The sequence below is a fragment of the Petaurus breviceps genome, unplaced genomic scaffold, assembly GCF_028583685.1.
Source record: "Petaurus breviceps papuanus isolate PSGF00001 unplaced genomic scaffold, PetGlider_PUasm1.0 91041, whole genome shotgun sequence".
In the NCBI taxonomy this organism is placed as follows: domain Eukaryota; kingdom Metazoa; phylum Chordata; class Mammalia; order Diprotodontia; family Petauridae; genus Petaurus; species Petaurus breviceps.
In genome coordinates this window covers 1,268,379-1,280,496 of record NW_027187400.1, presented here as the reverse complement: position 1 = coordinate 1,280,496, position 12,118 = coordinate 1,268,379, and the positions used below count along the sequence as shown (strand labels likewise).

General features: G+C 49.8%; 1 protein-coding gene across 1 annotated transcript in view; it reads right to left on the bottom strand.

Moving 5' to 3' along the window:
- SDC3 (syndecan 3) overlaps nt 1-5,030 on the bottom strand; it is a 71,416-nt gene extending 66,386 nt beyond the window's left edge. Inside the window, exon 1 of the mRNA XM_069078832.1 lies at nt 4,852-5,030. Within this exon, the coding sequence (XP_068934933.1) occupies nt 4,852-5,025 (174 nt within the window). The 5' untranslated portion in view covers nt 5,026-5,030. The remainder of the gene's footprint in view (nt 1-4,851) is intronic.
- Nucleotides 5,031-12,118: the final 7,088 nt, after the last annotated feature.

Sequence of the window (12,118 nt, the reverse complement as noted above, 5' to 3'; positions counted from 1 at the left end):
TCTCTCCTCTTCCCTTCTCTTCTTCTTTCTCTCTTCTCTCTCCTCTCTCTCCTCTTCCCTTCTCTTCTTCTTTCTCTCTTTTCTCTCCTTTCCTCTTCTCTCTTCTTCTTCTCTCCTCCCTTCTCCCCTCCTCTCCTTCCTCTACTCCTCCCCCCCCCTCTCTGTTGTACCATGCCTCAATGTTGTCCTCCCCTCATTCCTCTCTCCCTCCTTCTCCCATCTTTAGCACTTAGAATATGTTGCCTGGTGTCTTTTCATGTGTTTTTATCTTTTATATTCACACTTTTGATGATAAGGAGCTAGTCGGCTGACCAGCATGTCTAGGACTGGGGGAGCTACTATCCCCAAAGTGGACTAGATCTAACTTCCTGGTTAGCCAGCTGGGGACCACACTACTAGGCCTCAGAAATCCCAGCTTTCAGGCTTCATGCCTGGGTGACCTTTGACCAGTCAGTTCACTTGTCCATGAGGTTAGAAGACCTCTGACGTCCTTTCCAGCTCAGACAATATTCTCCATTAGGGAAGTCAGTATATTGTGATAGGGTGGAAAGGAACCACAGGACCAAGGTTCAACCCCCAGCTCTGCTGCTTAAAATCACCTGACTTTTCTTATCTGTAAAGTGAAGAGATTGGACTAGATGACCTTTGACCTATTCCATCTCTAAATCCATCAAACAATGGGTCCATAATTCTAATTTACTGCACCCTAACATCCCTTGAAGCCCTAATATTGTGATTCTGTGAGTATTTCTTTATAAATATTCACTGACTCACCAATGCTCCCCTCCTCCCCCTACCCTGATGCTTTTCTGAATCATAATTATGTAACAATGAAATTGTATGCTTTGTAAGGCAATGAGCTCCCCGTCACTAGGGTGTTCAAGCACAGGCAGAATGACCATTAGACTATGAGCACGAGAGCAGAGTCTGTCTCAGTTTTTGCCTTTGTGTCCATGTTGCTCAGCACAGTGCCTGGCACACAGTAGGCATTTAACAAATGCTAGTTGACTGGCTAACCAATTTTCTGGGATGCTATAGGAAGGGTTCTTTTATTGGTGAGATACTGGACTCTCAGACTCCTCAGTTCTCTTCCCACTCCAAGACTATGAGCTAAGATTCTAACCTCCTACCCCATCACTGGAAACATCTCTCCTTCGACGCAGGTAGGTGACTACATAGACCTGGGTAGCCAGTGCAGGGACCTCCTTCCCCAGACTGAGGCCACTTCCAAAGGCATAGAGGGGTTATCCTGTTACTCAGTCTCCCAGCAAGCATGGTTCTAAATCAGGTCAAAACAAACCATATCCTGGCTTTAAGGGACGCCCAAGGAGAGGGATCCATTCGATAATGTTCTCTGAGCTAGGGTGCTTTCGAGCAAATATCAATCCCACCTGTGGCTTACTTCTTCTTGTCCTGGCTTACCTGGGAAGCTGAGGAAGCCTTCTGGATCCCAGGGGATCCCCCCCAGTCTCTGCTGGCCCCACAGCACACATTCAGAGTATCTTCACACATAGAAAGTATCCTTCAAGGAAGGGAATGAAATATTTCTGGCTGTTCAGTCATGTCTGACTCTTTGTGACCCGATTTAGGGTTTTCTTGGCAAAGATCCTGGAGTGGTTTGCCATTTCCTTCTCCAGCTCATTTTACAGATGAGGAAACTGAGGTCAACAGGATTAAATGACTTGCCCAGTAGCACACAGTTACTAAGTGTCTGAGGCAACACTTGAACTCAGATCTTCTAGACTCCAGGACAGTGCTCTCTATACACTTTGCCAAAGAGCTGCCCCAATACAAGTGTTATCTCCCTTTTGTTGAATGAAGAAATAAGGCTCTCTCCCACTTCTGAGAATCCCTAGCTTCTTTCAAGATGCAGCTCAGACACCCCTTCCTATGAGAAGTCTTCCCTGATGCCCATAGATGGCACAAATTTAAATGCAAGCAAACTTTGGGATCACCTTGTCCAATCCCCCCTTTTACAGACAGCGAGAAGAGGCCCGCACAGCTGATGCATTTTATCCAAGGTCACACAGCTACTAAATTGCAACAGGGTTGGGACAGGAATCCAAGATCTCCTGACTCCAAACACGACACTTCCCTATAACACATTTCTTCCTTGAATTATCAAACATCACATGCCCCAGCAACTCACACAGTGCCTTCCTTGCACACAGTAGGCACTCCATTAATAGTTATTGTATCAGACTGAATTGGAAAGGTGAAATAATTTGCCCTGGGTTTGTAAAGTGCTAGAGTATGGTCTAGAATTCAGGCTTCCTGACTCCAAGAACATCCTCTTCATCACAGTGAACATGCATTTAAGGTAGGCAAAATGCTTTCCAAATATTATCTCCTTTGATACTCATGACCACCCTGGAAATAGGTGCTATAATTATTCCTATTTCACAGATGAGCCAACTAAGGCTGGGAAGGTGTAAATGCCTTGCCTAGGATCACACAGCTAGTTAAGTCTGAGGCAGGTCTTTCAAGTATTCTGCCCAAAACTTAAGGTGCCGGGCTGCGTCTGTTCTCCACACAGATTACTAACAATGCTTGTCCCACCTACTTCATGGCTATGTTATAGGAAATGACATGAGACACGAACCCCTCAGTGTCCAATACAAGAGAATGGACAATGATGGCAGTTTCCAAGCATTAAACCAATATGAGACCCTCCCTGCTCACTGTAGATGATAGCTCCTGGATCTTCTAAGAGTCCTGGGCACCCTGAACTTCTCCAGGAACACTCCTGTTGCTGCTCCCTCTCCCACCCACAGCCCTGACCTCCCATGGGGCCCAGGGGAGAAAGGGGAAAGGATCTGGATACACCACATATGGGTGGGCCTTCTCCACCCTTCCAGCCTTCTGCAAGACCTAAGGCCTTAAAGCACTGAATTCTAGTTATCTCCTCCTTCCTAACTCCCCAAGGAAAAGAGTGGCCATGGCTACCCACCCCCATGCACTGTTGTTGGCCTTTCACCCTACCCCCAGATCATTTTACAACTCTGGAACTGGAGGGGAGCAGGAGGAAGAGAATAGATCTTAACTCTTGTTCCACAGGGGTCTCATAGTTACAAGCCATCCCAGATTAAGACTCAGACAGTGTCCAGCAAAGAGACCTATGGTCTCCAGCCCCTCCTGATGCACTGACCTTGCACGACCGCCCCCTCATAAGGCCTCCTCTGTCCCAGTGGAGAGATAGCTAAGAGCATGGAGGTGGCTTTCTCACCAACATCTTCTGTGCCTCCAAACACAAGCTCAGTCAGCCAGTAGTTAAAATAGAACTCCCCAGCTCCCAGTTCTGGGCTCTACAAGGCCCACATCATAAGCACACACGTGTGCACTCATGTGCATGCACACACACAGGACACGATCACAAGAACAGTCCTACAAACTCAGATCGCCATCACACACCCCTCATAGTCACACATTCAGGTCACCAACGCATCCCCATATATACCCCTCACAGTCACATGCAACCAGGGCACTATCGCGCACACACACACACACAGCCACAGTCACCAGCACACACACACCCATCAGTCCCTCATTCACACACACATACTCTCTGCTATATACACACCCATGGCCCCCACACATACAAATCCCACTTCTACACCACGTCACTCTCCTGCACACACCCCAGTTACACATATACACCCTTCACCATCATGCATCCAGGTCACCTTCACACACACGCGCGCACACACACACACACACACACACACACACACACACATACACACACCCCTAATCACCATCACTCACACCTGGGACACTCCTGCCTACCCACCCCATTCTCCTATATACATCTCCCATAAATGGTCCATAACCATCACACTCAGGTCTGACCCTAGTAAACCTCATATGCCCCAACACCCTCACACAGGTGACCCTCAAAGAGTGAGAAATATGCTTCTCCAAAGAAGGACACAAAGGAATCCCCTGAGACCAATGTTTTCTGTTCACCTGGAAGTGGACAGTGACCAGAGAGGCACAGATACCGGGACACACCCATATTCAGAGACACTAGCAGCAGCAACACCCAGATGCCCCTCTCCCCAAACACAGTGGGCACACCCACCAGCCTTCCCCCCACTGTAAAATTAGGGCTGTGGCAAGAAGGGTGACAAGGTCTAGCTCCCAGCAGGGCCTCAATCTGAGGGGTACAGGGGAATGGGAAGGGGGTATAAAAGCTGCATAAATTAGGGTCAAAGTGGTCCCTTCAAAACAGGCAAAAGCACCTGGAGTAGATGTCTGTCTAAAGGGGGGCAAAAAAGGGGGACCAGAGGAGGGGCTGTGCTAGACAGGCCCTAATCAGGAGATGGGAAGGAGAGGGGAGGAGGCCCTAGGAAGAAGGGTTGGAGAACAGCAGGAGGGAAGGTGGAAGAAGGGTCAAGAGCAGGGGAAGAGCATGGAGGAGAGGAGGAGGAGGAGGAGGAGAAGGAAGCTGGCTGAGGAGGGATCAGTCAGGGAGAAGGATACTGGAAACCCAGGGCTGGGGAGCGGGTCAGGGAGAAAACATGAGGAGAAGGACGGGGGACACTTGGGGAGGGGAGTACAGGAGCATTTGGGGAAAGGGCTGGGGAGGAGGATACACTTTGGGTAGTGGTCATTTGGGTAGAGAGGGAAGGGTGAACACAAGGAGGAGGGGGACACTAGGGGAGGCGGGAGACGGACATTTAGGGAGAGGGGGAGGGGACACCGGCAGTGGAGGAAAGGGGGGAAATTTGGGGAAAGGGAGGAGGATTAGAGGGGAAGGGAAAAGGGGGGAGACGCTGGGAAAGGGGGGAGGGGAGATCCTTGGAGGGCGGAGATGAGACTCTGGGGAGGGGTCTCCGATCTCTCACTCACCCCAGCGGCGCGTCCCGCCAAGAGCAGCAGCAGCAGCGGAGGCAGCAGCATCCCGCGGGCCCCGGCCCCAGTCCCCGCTCCCGCGCCGGTCCCAGCCCCGGCCCCGCTCCCGCTCCCGCTCCCGGCCCCGGCCCCAGCCCCGGCCCCTGCTCGGTGCGGCGGCCCCGGCTTCATGGCTGCAGACTAGGGGCCCGGCGGGGCGGGGCGGGGGCTGGGGGCTGGGGGCCGGGGGCGGGTCCGGCGCCTTTGTTCCCGAGGCGCCTCCGGGGGCGGCCCGGGGCGGAGCGCGCGGGGAGAGCCCGGGCAGGAAGGGCGGGCCGGCTCGGCGCCCCCGGGGGTTGCGGGGGGCTACAGCGCCTGCGATCGAGGACGCAGCCGGCTCGGCTCGGGCTCCCGGGTCCGGGGACTCGGGCTCCCGGCTGGGGATCCGCTGCGCTGCGGCTCGGGCTCGGCTCTGGCTCGGGCTCCGCTGCGCACCGGCTTCGCCTCCGCCTCGGGATTGGGCTTCGCTGCGCTCTGGCTCGGGATCGGGCTCCGCGCCGCTCGCTCAGTCCCAGACCCAGCTCCAGCCTCAGCCGCCGCCCCGCAGGAAGCGTGCGCCGCCGCCGCCGCCGGCCCGGGGCCGCCCCCACCGCCGGGGAGGAGCCGAGTTGGCGGGCGGGAGAGCTGGGGGGAGCGCGGGGAGCGCGGGAACGCCAAGGAGGGGGATGGATGAGGGAGCGCGGCCCCCTGCCGAGAGCTGCGGGCAGCGCCGCCCTCCCCAGCCCCGCACCGCGCAGCCCGCCCTGCGCCCTAGAGCCGGGAGCTAGCGGCCGTCCCCTCCTCTGGGAATGCTGGACGACGGCCCCGCTAGATTTAGGTACGGAGCCTGTCACTCAGTCTACCGGCTCCAGTCCTTGCCAGGCCGTGGGGGGGGGTACAAAGACACAAGTCACGCAGTTCCCTGCCCCGAAGGAGCTTACATTTATAACGCAGGAACCTGTAAGCCACCTTAGAGATCACCTGGAGCGGCCCGAGCACTTCATAGAAGTGGGAACGGGCCCAGGATTTGTCCAAGGTCAGAACAGGGTATTTGAACCCACTTCCTGGGATTTCAAATCCATAACCAACTGGCGTCTTGTCTCTAGAAACGTGAGAGACGTCCACTTCTCAGGAAATGCCCGTGTCCGTTTCTTTCTGGAATTTTGATGCCCAAGTCCCTGGAAATCCTGGTATCTCATTCTTGAAAACACTATTGTTTAATTTTGTTGCCCAAATATCTAAAGATTGGCGTTACCTCATCTCTAGAGAAGCTGGGGTTCACTTCTTAGGAAAGAGTCAGGTAAATTTCTTTCTCAGGAAAGAATCAGGAAATTCTGGTACCCGTGTTACAGGAAAGGCCTATGTCTTTGGGGGTGGCAGCCTTGATAGCCCAGGAAGCCAAGGGTCACATAAATTCAGAATTGGGAGAGGCCTCCAAAGGCCTCATAGCCCACCCTGTATCCCCTCTACCTCACGCTAGACAAGTTGTCATCCAGAGTCTGCTTGAAGACCCCCAATGAGAAAGAGCCCACCACTTCTTGAGACTGGACATACCATTTTTCTAATTGTTAAGACATTGTCCTGATATTATCAAGCCATCATGTCCTGGGGGAAGCTGGGAAGACATTCTTTCTACTTTCTTTGAACTTCAGCCAATCCTTCTACTTTCCCCTCTCCCCTCAATTTAGCCCCTGACCTCCACAATTCCAAAGCTCTCCAGATCACCTTCATAATTCCTTCTCCATCAGCATCAGCTCAAATCCTTCTACTTCTCCATCAACTCCCCTGAAAGCTGGTATCTCCACCCAGAAATTCTTATGTCTGAGATTGTAAGCTCCTTGAAGGCAGGGCCTGTCTATTGTCTCTTCTTGTGTCCCCACCACTTAGCACAGTGCCTAGCACACAGTAGGGACTTAATACATATCTATTAAATGGAATAGACTTGAATTATTTCAATTATTTCCATGGGCTTAAGAGCACCAATAAACTTGGCAATGCTTTGAGATCTCTGGCAAAAGGGGTCCTTTTGGAGAAATCCCTCAGGGCTCTGCTCACTGGTCCTACACTGAGTTTAGAATATCTTTGGAGGGAAAGGTTTTACACACACACACACACACACACACACACACACACACACACACACACACACACACACACCCTACTTCTATAAGTGGAAGGTATAATAGAGGTAGTCAGTAAAAGATTGAGCAGCCAGCCTCTGGACCAAATCAGCAACTTACCTGAAATGACCTCAGCTCAGTGCCTGGAAGCTTCATTGTGAATCCCAAGAGGAACATCCAATAGCAACAAGACAGAAAGATGGGCATGTGGCATCCAAACCTCACATAGAGACTGGTAGAATTTTATCCATAGAAGGAATGAGAGAAGGGAAAACTTAGGGTCCACGTGTCTTTGCCTTGCTATATCTGAAAGGCTATCAAGGCTCCGGGAGCAGGCTTACTTCATAGTTTAGAGCTGGAAGGCACCCAGAGGCCATTCATTCCAATCTCTCATTTCACTGATGAAGAAGGGGAGGCACAGGGACCCAGATTAATAGGTATCAGAGGCAAGATTTGAACCTAGAACTAGAGTCATTTCTCTGTCCACCATCCCACATACCACCAACACCTAAGAAGATGGTGTTACTTAACCTTAATCACTCAATGGGCTTTGCCTCACTTAAACGAAGACCTGCTAAAGACCTTAGCTTTAAAAAGCCAAAGTCTTACAATGTATCCTGGGTCATCTCCAGGCATCCTGATGTGTATCTGGCCACTGGACCCAGATGGCTCCGGAGGAGAAAGTGAGGCTGGTGACTTTGCCTGCCCTGCCTAACTGTAATCCAATTCACTTGCATGTCATGGCATCACTTCCCTGATGTCATGGTCCTCTTTGAAAACAAAGGACAGATAACAACAAGTGGGAACAGGGCTGACATTGCTCACAGCTCTGAATTATTTCATCCAATGAACAATTAACCACCTGCAAAGCTCTAGTATTAGATGCTGGGGGGGGGGGGGGCAGTACCAATGATTTGGTGCCTTCCCTCATAAAGGCTATAGTTGAGTAAAGACAAAAACCCAAAGACTACTAAAATACAATATCACAGGATAAGCATGTTCGAGCCAAGCAAAACAAAGCAGTGTGTGAGGTCCAAGGAGGAAGGTCATCTCAAGCCTCATGTACACTTCCCTTCCTCTGGGACTTAGCCTGAGGTTGCATTCCAATGTCCCTGGGAGGAAGATGTCCGCCCTCTGAGAGATTTACCAGGAAGTCTTCTTCCTTTCCATCAGAAGAGTCCCAGAAACAAATGAAGTTGTTTCTGAGGGTAGTGAGCTCCTCAGAGAACAAAGATGGGTAACTGGCCACCTATCTTGAAAAAGTGGGGGAGAGGGAGGGGACAGAAGGTCAGGGCTCCCGTATTTGAATGCAGTTCATTTTCACAGGGTAAGAGTTTGAACTGGATGACCTCCAAGGTCTCTTCTAGCACTGAGATCTGGCTTTCTACCTCTGAGATCCAGAGAGTCAAACACCAGCCCCTCACTCCCACTACTCCAGTGGCTGGTCCAGAGGTCAGATTATGGAACTGGACTGGAAGAGAAGAGAGCACCACCTGCTGGTCACCTAAGTCCCTGCCTGCAACCGGAGAGTTAGGAAGTCAAAGAAGTTTGTGGCGGTTGAGTCATTTCAATCCTGGCCTACTCTTCCTGACTCCATTTGGGGTTTTCTTGGCAAAGATACTGGAGTGGCTTGCCTTTTCTTTCTCCTATTTATTTTACAAATGAAGAAACTGAGGCTAACATGGTTAAATGACTTTCCCAGAGTCACACAACTGGTAAGCGTCTGAGGCTGGATTGGAACCCATGAAGATGAGTCTTCCTGATTCCAAGCCCAGTGCTTTATCCACTGTGCCACCTAGGTGCCCCTCAAAGAGGTTTAGGAGAATAGATCTAAAGCTAGAAGGAATTTCAAGGGTGATCTAGCCCAATCCCCTCTTTTAATAGGTGAGAAATGAATCTGAGTGAGTTTAAGGGACTTGCTTAAGGCTGCACATGTAGCATTTGACAGAGTCAAGATTTAAATCTAGGGCATAATGGGCAGCTAGGCGGCACAATGAATAGAGCACCGGTCCTGGAGTCAGGAGGACCTGAGTTCAAATCCAGACTCAGACACTTAATACAAAGACTAGCCATGTGACCTTGGGCAAGTCACTTAATCCCAATTGCCCTACCCTCCCCCCTACAAAAAACAAATAAATATATAAATCTAGGGCATGACCTCCAGGTGCAAGGAGGATGATGATCTCACTGCACTCTGCCTTTGCCTGACATTTTGTTCTATTCCTATATTGCCACACGATGTAGGAAGGACATTAATAAGATAGAGATCATCCAAAGGAGAGTAATGAGGATGGCAAAGGGCCTTGGACTTCACAACATCTAAGAAGAGGGGGAAGAAATCAGGAACGTTTAACAAAGAGAAGAGTCAGGGAGGACCTGATGCCTACTAAAGGTATTTGAAAGGCTGTCACACAAAGAGACCTAAGACTTGTTCTGTTTGGTAGGAGGGGAAGTGACGAAAGGCTCCATGTCAAGAAAAACCTTCCCAACATTGAGAGACATCCAGATGTGGAATGGCTCACCTTAGACATGTCATGGGCTTCCTGTTCCTGGAGGTCTTCACACAGACTCTGGATGACCACTTGTCACATATGTCACAGCCTTTTGTGATTGGGTTGAACTACATGGCCACCAAGGTCCCTCCCAACTCTCCAGTTCTGTGATTCTGTTCTCTGACTCCAGATCCAGCATGCCCCTTTTTCTCCCCTGACACTGCCACCACCCTGGTACAGGCCCTTATCACCTCACACTGGACTGTTACTATAGCCTGCTACTGGGTCGCCAATGCATCCTCCGCTCAGCTGTCAAAGGGATCTTCCTAAAACACAGTCCTGCCTATGTCACCTTCCCACTCAATAAACTTTAGTGGCTCGTTGGCATTCAAAGCCCTGTATAATCTGCTCCCCACACCTTGCAGTCAGTTTACTCCCCTCTACATTCCCCACAATCCAGTGATTCTGGCCTCTTTGCTGTTCCTCATACACACTCTATCCCTGAACTCTGTGCGTTTTCTCTGGCTGTCCTCATGCCTGGAATGCTCTCCCTCCTCATCTCTACCTCCTGGCTTCCCTGGCTTCTTTCAAGTCCCAGCTAAAATTCTACCCTCCCCAAGAATCCTTTCCCAATCTCCCTTAATTCTAGTGCCTTTCCTCTGTAGATTATCCTGTCTATAGCTTGTTTGTACTATCTGGTACTTTATGTGTTGTGTCCCTCATTGGACTGTGAGGTCCTTGAGAGCAGGGACTATCTCTTGCCTCTGTTTGTATGACCAGTGCTTAACACAGTGCCAGAAACATAGTAGGAGTTTAATAAATCTTTGTTGACTGATGGACTGCACTATACTCTCACTGGACTCCCTTCTATTCCCCACCCCCAACACTCTTCCTTCCAGAACCACCCTTCCCCACCCCCACTGCCCACTTCCTCAGTACCTAGATTTCTGTGTCTCTCAAGAATCTGAGGGGATAATAGCTCTGCCACCAGCACCCACACCCAGACATCACTAAGAATGGATGAGAGGAAGCCATATCTCCTTAGTACTCCTTAGGCCTCCTGAACTCCCTTCCTCAGTCTCTCGATAACTCCACCCAAGCCTCCCTTCCCACACAACCCTGCACCTTTTCTCATCTCCCAGCCTCCCCATTTCCTGAAATCTCCCTATCCCTCCCCATCTTCTCCCTATGTCAACAGGCCCACCTGTCTCTCTACCCTTCAAGGTTTCTCTCCTGCTTCTCTACCTCTCCAACTTCCCCAGCCTTCCCATTGCCTCAAATCTATCCATATTCCCTGGATTCCCAGGCCTTCCCACATTCCCACATTCCCAGACCTCCAGTCTCCCTCCAAGACTTTCCCACATTTCAGGCCTCCTCCTGAAGCACCTAACACAGTGAAGAAAGCACTGGCTCTGAAGTCAGAGAGACTGAATTCAAATCCTACCTCTTATGCTTCCTACCTATGTGACCTTGGATAAGTCACAACCTCCCTAGATCTCAGTTTCCTCCTGTTAAATGAAGGAGTTAGACTAGATGGTGGGAGGTTCCTTCCAGCCTTGGATCTACTGTATTGTGCTAAAATTCTCCTCGACACTGCCTCAGACCTCTTAAGCACCAGCTATGTGTATGTTGTCTCCCCTATTAGAATATGAAGATGTTTTTGCTTTCCTTTGAATCTCCCACTGTGTGTGGCCCATCAAATGCTGGTTGGCTGACCTAAGACCTACTTAGTGAAAAGTGAGAGGGGTCCTGGCAGAGTAGTTCCAAGGCAGGCCTTGGAGTCTGGAAGACCTCTATTTGGTTCTTCTTTTGACATTTGCTAGCTGTGTGACCCTAGGCAAGTAATTCTACCTCTCAATGTTTCCTGGGCAATTCTCAAAGACTCTTAATGGTAGAGTTGTTTGCTGTTTGCATTTGTCCAGGGAGTGTTTACATGAGGCTTCTAGAATTCCATACACTGATGAGATATATCTGTTAGTGATGGATTCAGATTCAGAAAGACTTTAGTTCAAATCCTGCCTCAAACACCTATTAGTTTTAAAGTCAATGTGAGTCAAGACATTGACAACTTCCCAACAACAACCAAAAAAGCTAATGAGACTGAACCAAAAGAAGTCCAGGGTCCAAAGTAAAGAAAATATTAATACCACTGGATTCTGCCCTAGCCAGCCCTCACCTGAAATAATGTATTTAGTGCTGCATGTCACATTTCCAAAAAAGACACCAACAAACTGGAGCACATTTGGAATAGAGAGACCAAGGTGGAAGGGGAACAGGTAACATGCCACACTGAGAGCAACTGAGGGACCTAGAAATATTGAGTAAAGAAAAGAGAAGACAAGATAGAGGGGGATAAATGTGTGATCCTAGGCAAGTAAGTTAACCTCACTGTGTCTCAGTATCCAAAACTGTCAAGTAAGGATAATAATAACACCTACCTCCCAGCATTATTGCAAGGATCAAATAAGATAATAATTGTAAAATGTTTGCAAACCTTAAAGTACTATATAAATGCTAGTTATGATGATGGTGGTGATGATAATGATGATGGTGGTGGTGATGATGATGATGACCATGATGGTGATAGGGATGATGGGATAGTGATGATGGTGATTATGGTGATGGTGAAGACGA